At 38.2% G+C, this 10,024-nt stretch overlaps 1 protein-coding gene across 1 annotated transcript; it reads left to right on the top strand.

The window, feature by feature from the left end:
• The first annotated feature begins 1,332 nt into the window (after positions 1–1,332).
• On the top strand, positions 1,333–5,032 carry LOC113276149 (DNA-(apurinic or apyrimidinic site) lyase-like). Its single transcript, XM_026525728.1, has 9 exons — positions 1,333–1,674; positions 2,006–2,098; positions 2,516–2,660; positions 2,777–2,981; positions 3,361–3,439; positions 3,627–3,688; positions 4,275–4,361; positions 4,578–4,681; positions 4,799–5,032. The coding sequence occupies exons 1-9, from the start codon at positions 1,417–1,419 to the stop codon at positions 4,873–4,875; spliced, it is 1,110 nt and encodes a 369-aa protein (XP_026381513.1). The 5' UTR covers positions 1,333–1,416; the 3' UTR covers positions 4,876–5,032.
• The last annotated feature ends 4,992 nt before the right edge of the window (positions 5,033–10,024 follow it).

The raw sequence follows: 10,024 nt of genomic DNA, 5'->3' as shown, positions 1-10,024 counted from the left end.
CAGAAATGAAGTCCATATAAAAACCTAAAAAACAGACTTTATTCCAGAAATGAAGTCCATATAAAAACCTAAAAAAAACAAACTTCATTACAGAAATAAAGTCCATATAAAAACCTAAAAAACAGACTTCATTCCAGAAATGAAGTCCATATAAAAACCTAAAAAAAACAGACTTCATTCCAGAAATGAATTCCATATAAAAACCTAAAAAACAGACTTCATTCCAGAAATGAATTCCATATAAAAACCTACAAAACAGACTTCATTCCAGAAATGAAGTCCATATAAAAAACCTAAAAAAACAGACTTCATTCCAGAAATGAAGTCCATATAAAATCCTAAAAAGACAGACTTCATTCCAGAAATGAACTCCATATAAAAACATATACAAACCAGACTTCATTTCTGGAATGAACTCCATATAAAAACATCAGCAACATCATCTTCATCTTCTTCGACGTCTTCAACAGCAGCAACAAACATCATCATCACGAAAAAAAATCAACAAATCATCATCAACACGAAAAACATCAACAAATCGAGATTTCCAACACGAGCAACAAACATAAATCATCATCAACACGAAAAACATCAACAAATCGAGATCTTCAACACGAGCAGCAAACAAATATCTCATCATCTTCGTCTTCAACACCAGCAGAAACATCAAAAAACGCATCTTCATCTTCGTCTTCGTCTTCAACAGTAGCAAAGCAATCAAAAACGCATCTTCATCTTCGTCGTTTTCATAATCTTTATATGATTCTTTGTCATCTTCATCTTCAATACCATCATCTTCATCAAAATCAAACACCAGCAGTAAAAACTGAGAAAGAAAATCAAGAACAGAGAAACTAGATCTGAAGAAATTAGGAGAGAGAAAACAAATCTGAAAATAAAGAGGAGAGAGAATGTAAATCTAAGAATGAGATATTTTTTAGTGATTTTGTCTATATATGTGGCCCCAAAAGGGTATTTCTGCCGCCACACAATGACATTTACATCATCCTAGGACCAAACCATAATTTTAGGACCAAACTATAGTATATTTTACCAAAAAGGACCAAACAGACAATTGACGGGGTCAATTGGACTAGACTCTCTCTAATATATTATTTCTAGGACCTAATGGTATTTGCTACTTTAAAATTCTTTTAACTAGCCCCCTGATATTATGGGTAACTCATAAATAGGGCCTGAGCGAAATTTTCTCCACTCATGCAACTAACTCGGCTCCTGAGTAACCAGGCTCTGGACCCAGTGTCACAAAAGGACAACAAGGGTAGCATAAATACGTCTCTATCTCCGAGACGGTCCCAGGCTCCCAGTACCTCTTTCCCCGTACCCGTGCTGCACAAAACCCTGAACTTTGAGTTCGAAAGGGAAGAACCTCAGTGTTTGTTTATCAAAGAAAGGATGAAACGATTCTTCCAACCAGTTGAAAAAGATGGATCTCTTAAGAAGAAACCCACTCTCACAACTTCTTCCTCACTTTCAAAATCAGAAGAAAAAGAAGAACAAAATGGGGAAAGTGTAGTAATAACAAAAGAAAAAAGAGAACCTTTGAAGTTCATATCATGGAATGCAAATAGTTTCTTGCTTCGTGTTAAAAATAACTGGCCAGAGTTTACTAAGTTTATTGCAGTCTTTGATCCTGATGTCATTGCTATACAGGTGATTTGATTCTTTCGTCCTCTTTATGAAATGTATATGCGTGTTATATGAAATGGGTTTTTGAAATTTGTTTTTTTTTTTGGATTGGAACTTGATGGAATTTTATTGGTGTGTAAGCAATTTTTTTTTTCTTTTTGAGTTTTTTTTTTTTTGACAAGAAAAGGGCAAATTTGATTAAAAGTTAACATTCATCAAAGAGATGAAAGTTAAGAAAAATACAAAGTAGTCTCAACACATTAGTTGTTCCCAATTACAGCTTCCCAATTACACATTAGTTCTTTTTGAGTTTCTGTTAAGGGGTTTGTTAATTTTGTGATGTGGGATGACATAGGAAGTGAGAATGCCTGCAGCTGGCTCTAAAGGTGGGGCTAAAATTCAAGGAGAAGTGAAAGATGATACAAACTCTTCTCGAGAGGAAAAACAAGTAAGTGTTGTTCAACTAGTTATACTAGTCAGTTTGTAGAAACTCACAATGAATGCTCAGCAGTGCCATTCAATACTTCAACCAGAGCTGGAATCAAGGGACGAGGTTGTTTTGTACAATTCCAGCTCTTATTTGTCCAGAGTTTGTAGATATGCGTGTGCGATGGGCGACAAACAATATTTTCAATCATTGTTTGTGTGATGTATTGGAAATCATTGGAACCTGGCAGAAGTAGTAGCTTATTTGTTTAATATTAGGCACTGATCTATGGGTTGCATATAGGTTCTATATGAAAAGAATATATATGTGGTTGTACTCTTTTTTCATTGGATTTCGCATTTCATAGGGTTAAGTTTGGCCAACCAAAAACTGTATGTCCGTATATAGCTGATAGCTGTTGTTTTCTCTGTATGATAGACATTGATGCGTGCCCTTTCAAGTCCACTATTTCGAAATTACCAAGTTTGTTGGTCGCTAGCAGACTCAAAGTATGCTGGGACTGCTTTAATTGTGAAGAAGTGTTGCCAACCGAAAAAAGTCACCTTCTCGCTTGACCAAACAGGTTTGCATCTTCACACAGGATACCCATGCATAGATTAGTATGTTGTTGTTATGTTAGTTGGGTCATGTCAGGAACAAGGGCATCATCCACTGATCTAGTGCTATTTTCCTTGTTAGCATCCAAAAAGCACGAACCAGATGGCCGGGTAATTTTGGCTGAGTTTGAGTCTTTCCGAGTGCTGAATACATATGTCCCAAATAATGGATGGAAGGATGAGGAAAATTCTTTTCAAAGGAGAAGAAAATGGGATAAGAGAGTGCTTGAGTTTGTTTTACGGAGTTCTGATAAGCCTTTGATTTGGTGCGGCGACCTGAATGTTAGGTATTGAGTTCCTCGTTTTTTTTCATTGAAAAGCATACTTGATCCGAACATTAACAAAATTTTATATTAGATGCAACAATTGATTTTTGCGAAAAAGAACTTTGGGTTCAGTTCTTATTAACTTAACTCATCTTTAGAGTAGAGTGTTGGTCAATTGCTGAAAATCCTGCCATCAGGTTGGGAAATTCTGATCATTCTATTGTGTCAATTGATTTTCTTAAAAGAGGCTTCTTTTCAGTTTTGGCAACTTAACTCTAAAGGAGATCGCTCTTCACTTGCTAGAGATCCTGCTTTCAACTTTTGCTGTGTGTTCACTGTTTTGCTTTTTTTGCAGAGAATTCATGAAATTCTCACCATCTATCCTCTTTTCTTTTTGCAGCCATGAAGAGCGTGATGTGAGTCATCCGGATTTTTTTAGTAGTGCAAAGCTCAACGGTTATGTTCCTCCTAACAAAGAGGTGCCTATTTCCTTAAAAGATTAGGAGTCATTTTTGCTGAACTGGAAGTTTTCCATTAGCTCGATACAGTTCCTACTCTGCTGATTCCAAAGATAACCATGATGTACTAAGTTGTTTGTTGTTTTGATCAGTACGTGTTGCCGCTTTTTTTTGTAGCATAATGAAACAATTATTAATTTTCATACAGGATTGTGGACAACCTGGGTTTACTTTGAATGAAAGGAAGCGTTTCAGTACCATTTTATCCGAGTGAGTATCTACTGGAAAATTCAATGTTCAATTGTTCTAATGGGATTCGCCTGTCCAGTGAACTTAACTTTGTTGGATTAAGATGGTCTTATGTTGCTTTACTATCGCCAAAATCCAAATTGATGAGAATCAAAGTCGTGAAACATAAGAAAACTGATCTCGTTAGTTGTGCACCCAGAACCTGGTATGGCCGTAGAAATGGTTCAACATTTAAACTCCTGGGAAATATTGACAGTTTCCAGTGGCGCTATCTCACTCCATATAGACATCTGTATTATAATCTCAAATGTTTCTGTAGGATGGTCCCAGTATTCGACTGGCTCTATGCATTCACTTGAAATTAGGCTTAACTTTTAAGACTTCGATATGGGAAAAGTATGACTTATGGATCTAAGCATCAAATGACATATCTCATCTCAAATATCTACTATAACAAAAGTTAATATCTTGAACTGTTGAAGTTTATATATACTCAGTTAGGAATCCTCGAACTTTAATACCGCATCTTACAAGCTCTGGATGCTTTGGTACGACTTTCGAGTTAGGTCTCCTTTAACTGGATCTACTTTTCTGTTTTAATTTTCAGAGGAAAGCTGGTAGATGCATACAGATCCCTACATGAGGAAAAAGATATGGACAGTGGCTTCTCCTGGTCAGGAAATCCCATTGGGAGGTAATTAGCCTCCTAGACATTTTACGCAATGCTTATGCTTGTGATGATAAATGGATTAGTGAACTAGTTGTGGTTCTTCATGGTTCAAACTCATGGTGTTAGTAGTCAAGTAGTGTTCGAGGAATACTTCCAGAAACTGCATAGCTACTATGCATGGATACTTTGTTTGATTTCCCCACCTGTTATGGGTATTACAAGTATGGCTGTTTATTGCAGGTACCGGGGTAAGAGAATGAGGATAGACTATTTTCTAGTTTCCGAGCCACTCAAGGATAGGATTGTATCATGTGAGATGCAGGGCCACGGGATTGAATTAGAAGGTAGGCAAGTTCTCATGATGTTCGCTGATCGCTTGAACCAGCATAAAATCTGATTTAGGCCGTAAAGGTGCCCAAAGTTTTGCTTATTTAAGCTTTTCGTTTTTGACCTATCTGCAGGATTCTTTGGAAGTGATCATTGCCCTGTTACCCTAGAGCTCTCACAGAAAACAAGTATAGATTCTGCTGAAAGCTAGATTTAATTTCTATTTATTTGAATGGCATTTGAAGACCATATTGATGCCTCAATGGCTTATAAGATCATCTTCTACATCAACTTAAGTAGAAATTTTATGTATGTAAATATTTTGGTGTATAGTAAGAAAAATCAGCAGCTGAAATATCTTTTTCTTGCTACTCTTTGCATATTTGCTCCGCAAATTTTTACTTGTAAACCTAGGCCAAGATAAGTATTTGATAAGGGCAAAACCTAGACCAAGATAAGTATTTGTAAACCATATTTGTTCCGCATACTCTTCGCATAGTATATGTTGCAATTGCAATGGTGGAATGAGGAGCGTAGTGCACATTTGCATAATACAAATCTTCTTATTGTACATAGGTGAGGAGCCAAGTCTAGACATTCTCATAAAGGAGCTCAACCTCAGTTTTATGCAAATCTAGCTCATTTGATTATCGATTGCAATAAAGGTAGCTTAGTTCCGAAATTATTGAATAGTCGATGACCTAGAATGCACACAACGGATTATTTTCGGTTGCCAGTTCACTTATGGTTTGGTTTTAAGTGGTTTAAGCCAACTGTATTTTGACGACAGATTGTCGCATTATAACTAGGTCTGATTCTCAGGGCAATCTACAGAAGATCCGATCGGGTACAACACTGCTGAAGAACTCGAGTTTTAGGATTCTTCACAAATACCCTAGCAGGGGATAAATAAGAGACAAAAACACAAAAAGGGAAGAGGGGACAAAATATGAAATGGAAAGAAGGATAATCAGTTGTGTTTCTAGTTTGAGAAAGACGATAACATGCATCTTGACACACGTGATGTATGGTCTGCCCACTATCCCACATATGTTACCCCATGCTCCCCCTTGCATCATTACAAACTAACTATTTTGTCAAAACCTTACCACAAAACTCGTCGAGGAAAAAACTGGCAGATGGAAAAAGAAGATATTTGATCTTCTGGAATGGCATTGATTGTCAAGACTTTTCTCCTTTGTAGAACCATGTCAGGAAAAACACTTCGCAGAAAAATCTGAACACTTAAAAGGAGAAGAATAACCTCAACCGAGTAGTTATATTTCTGATGCTATTGTTATCTCATTAAAAACCTTATCGAGTAACAAAACCCCGTGGGAAAAAGTAACCTCGATGAAGAAAAATAGTTCAATATAGCTTAATGTCAACCATCTCATCATTAGATGCTCCCCTCGATGTCGATAACCTCCCATGATTTGTATTTATGGTATTAATGTTATCTAATTACAAACCTTGTCGAGTAACAAAACCCTGTGGGAAACAGTAACCTCGATTAAGGGGAAAAGAGTTCAAAATACCATTAAATGCCCCCTTGATGGAGGACAGTTTATTTAGTCCAAAGCATACATGGGAGTTAATAAAATCTCTATAGTATTTCGTCTGTAATCATGAGCTTCAAACAATTCCTTTGGTCATATAACTTTCACATGCAGTCAAGGAAGTTCGGAAAATGAGTCATATACTTCCCACATGTTTTTCAAATGCGGAATTAGGTAATGACTTAGTAAATAAGTGTGTCGGTTTTTCATTAGATTTTACTTTACTGACTTGAATGTTTAAAAGAGTTTGTTGTTGCTGATTGTAAAAGAACTTTGGTGATATATGTTTCATATCATCACCCTTGATATACCCTTGCCTCATCTGTTCGATGCATGTTGCATTATCTTCGTAACTACAAGTTGTCTATTCAGTGGTAGAACCAAACCACATGTCCATTGAATATGTGTAATGACGGACCTTAACCATATACACTCAAGAATCGCCACATGTAGGGCGATGATCTCAGATCGGTTTGTGGAAGTAACCACAGGGTTTGCTTGGTAGATCTCCAGGATATCGCTGTAACCCCAATAGTGAATATCAGAAACTCGGTTTTGCTCTTGGGACCGGTTATACCATGACTCACAATATAGGTTGTGACCAGTTATACCATGCTACCTAGTGTAGGTTGTGACTGGTTACACCATGCTTCCCAAAGTAGGCTGTGATCGGTTACACCATGCTTCCCAATGTAGGTTGTGATCACTTATACCTTGCCTCCCAAAGTTAGTTAGGATCGGTTACACCTTGTCACACAGTAAAAGCTATGACTAGTTACACCGTGATTCTCAACATAAGTTAAGATCGGTTCTACCTTGTCATCTTGCATTGGTCATCCAAATATTATTTAGTGAAGAACCAGACCAACACACTTATGATTTCCCTTTCGATGATGAAACAAGTTCATACGTATACTTCCTTAAACCAATGTAATAATACATACTTTCCTAGGATGAAATCACTCCTATATCCTACACATAATCGAGTAACTAAATACATAGATTATATTGATGTCGTATTTACAAAGTTCAAAAGATAAATGTTATACTTCGTAATTCAATATAATTCCTTGATACTTTGATCATAATGCTATGACCAAGTCTAATCACTAGAGTATCATAAATTTATCTTCGCATGTTAAGTTTTCAGTTTAAAGAAACTTGAAAGATATGTGAAATTCTTTATTTCTCCAAGGCACAACGTCCAGATATATTTGCAGCTCTCAATCGCATTGTGTCAGGCAAGCGCATGTTTTCAATCGGGAAACTACTCCTAAACCCTAACCTCTCTTAGAAGGCACTGTTGGAAAATGCAACTGGGGACTGCTGAATACTGCTCACCTGAAGGGTGTTGAGTTCGACAGCACGCTGATTGACGCGGCCTCAGACTTCAACGTTGTTACCATCAAGACCCTGAGAGCCGCAAAGATTGCAAAACAGGAAGTCGTTCTCTGCCCAACCATAATCAAAAGCCCAGAATGAGAGTCTATAGACGCTTACGGGTACATCAACCTATAAATCAAGGTGGGAGACATTCTAACACGCGGAAAATTTCATATTGTGAAAGAATGCCCGAATTATGATATGATTCTGGGGAGCTCGTGGGTGCATGAAAACAAAGCAAATCTAGGAGCATGTCCTTTTCCAGTGTCTATACCTGAAAGGATTTCCAACAAGCCGTCCAACCCCGAAGATTATTTGTATGCCATATCAACAACTTTCCAATGTGACGCAACTACCTGGAGAGAGCCCATCGACGTACGTTCAAAGATTCCGAACCCAAGTAAGTCTTATCGAACAACCCTTTCTACAATCAGTCAATCCATTTTCCGTCAAGGGCTGGGGACTTGACCCGATCGTCAACCCATATATTACTAGGAGATGTGAATGGGTTGCTGGGCCTTTTGAAAGTTTCATTAAAAATCTAGAAGCCGTCTCCATCAAAGATAATGAGTCCGAGAGTCAAGTAGCTGTGCAACACCCAAACCCGTTTCAGATTGGAGATATGGTAGTCAAAGTTACCACTCATCCTGATTCACCTACAGAAGGGAAAGATGAGCCATATATAGTGGCAGACGTTATCTTAGGGGGTTATTGCAAGCTCATCAATACCGGCAAACTGGAAGGTGGGACAATTCACTCACGATGGCTCAAGCCTTTCCATACCTGAAACGCTGTGCTACTTTTCCTCTAGCGTTTTCTTTAGTGTCTTCTCCAGTAATTTCCCTTTTCATGTAATATTTGTAATTCCTCCAAAATGATTGCACTGCTTGCATTCATAATTAGGGTTTCAATTTGTTAGTTAATCGAAGTATTGTTTCCTTTAAAGATCTCTTTACTCCAAAATCATGACATAAAGTATTAAGCAAGCCTAAATACTCATTATTACCCATCAATTCTAACCAGAAAGACAAAACCCTAAAAAGAAACATCTCATAGCTTTCAAGAAACACTGAAGGAATACATGCAAAAAGAAAAGGGGCAAGGGAATCGTCAAACAACCAGTATATGATTGTTAGGGAAAGCACTTCGTACCCTGAAGAACTACCTACTTCAACGATAAGGCGGCCTCTCGATCACCATATCATTACGTGGATTGCATCACGCTATTTTATTGAGGTGGACATGTTCGTGGCCAATCCTTAGTTTACATTATTGCATCCCTTCGTTATTTTTAGGGTTACATGCAATTATCATGGAGGCAGTGTACAGTCACGTAAAAACGCATCACCGCTTATATGTGTATCGCGTTCTCATTGACTGCGCGACTCAATGGAATGGAAAGATTATATTGTAACCTTACTGGGAGAAATACAGCTAGAGTCTCAAGATGTCGTGAATAAAAGAACCATCCTTTAATGAAACTTAGGCTCAGCCACAAAGCTACTGAGTATAAGAAAAAAATGTCTACAAACTATGAAAAGTTCTCATCTACGAACAAAAGTAACAAAAGGGAAATTCAGTCACTAGCAAGATCAACAGTGCCTTCACCAGAACCGTCATTGGAAGCTTCTTCAACACCTTCGTCACAAGGTGCTACCACGTCCTCTCCGGAAGCCGCTTCAACCTCCCTTTTGAACAGTGCTTCAGCATCTTCTTTGCAAGCTGCCACCAATCCTCTCCAGGAGCCGCTGCGACTTCTCTTTCAGGAGATGCATCAACATCATCCCTTTCGGGAATTGTTTTACCATTCTCTCCAGAAGACGCTTCAGGACCTTTCTTGGAAACTACTCCAACAACCTTTGGGTGTTCAGGTTCGTCCACGTCAGAGTCGAGAATGATGATGTAATTGTGAATAGGGTAATCATGCTTGTTTTCACTGGGAGGTCGCTTATGCTTGATCCTTCGCCTCTTTAGCCGAGCTGCAAACTTTTCAGCTCTCGCGCTCGTCGGCTGAGGTGCTTCGTCGTGTCTCCATTTCTCCTCCATGTCGACTGAAGCCAAGAAAGCTTGAACATTCCCTCGAACGATGCGTAAGTGCTAAAGAGACATACCCTATATGGCACGACCGGCTTCACGGAACTGAGAATCTATTTTGTCCATAACCTCCTCGAACGCGCTAGCCCTGGGTTTGTCGACTTCAAAGCTATTCTCCGGAGAAGTAAAAGAATAATCATCACCAGCAGTTTCCATCATATAATGCAAAGAGACATTGTGATTGTATCAACAACCTACGTGATAAGAGAAATCAAATCAAACCACGTGAGGGTATGAATAAATACCTGGAACAAAGAAGGATGCAACTCTATGATGACCGGAATGAAGAAGGAAGCAAATCTGTGATGATCAATGCAAATAAGA

The sequence above is a fragment of the Papaver somniferum genome, chromosome 4 (assembly GCF_003573695.1).
Source record: "Papaver somniferum cultivar HN1 chromosome 4, ASM357369v1, whole genome shotgun sequence".
Lineage (NCBI taxonomy): Eukaryota > Viridiplantae > Streptophyta > Magnoliopsida > Ranunculales > Papaveraceae > Papaver > Papaver somniferum.
Note: the sequence above shows the minus strand (reverse complement) of the source record. Positions and strands in the feature narration are given on the sequence as shown.

Bases quoted from the DNA above. Each gene is read 5' to 3' on its own strand.
- LOC113276149 (XM_026525728.1), top strand. From the start codon at position 1,417: ATGAAACGATTCTTCCAACCAGTTGAAAAAGATGGATCTCTTAAGAAG. The intron at 1,675-2,005 runs GTGATTTGATTC...GGGATGACATAG, and splicing joins CTGATGTCATTGCTATACAG to GAAGTGAGAATGCCTGCAGC. The intron at 3,689-4,274 runs GTGAGTATCTAC...TTTAATTTTCAG, and splicing joins TTCAGTACCATTTTATCCGA to AGGAAAGCTGGTAGATGCAT.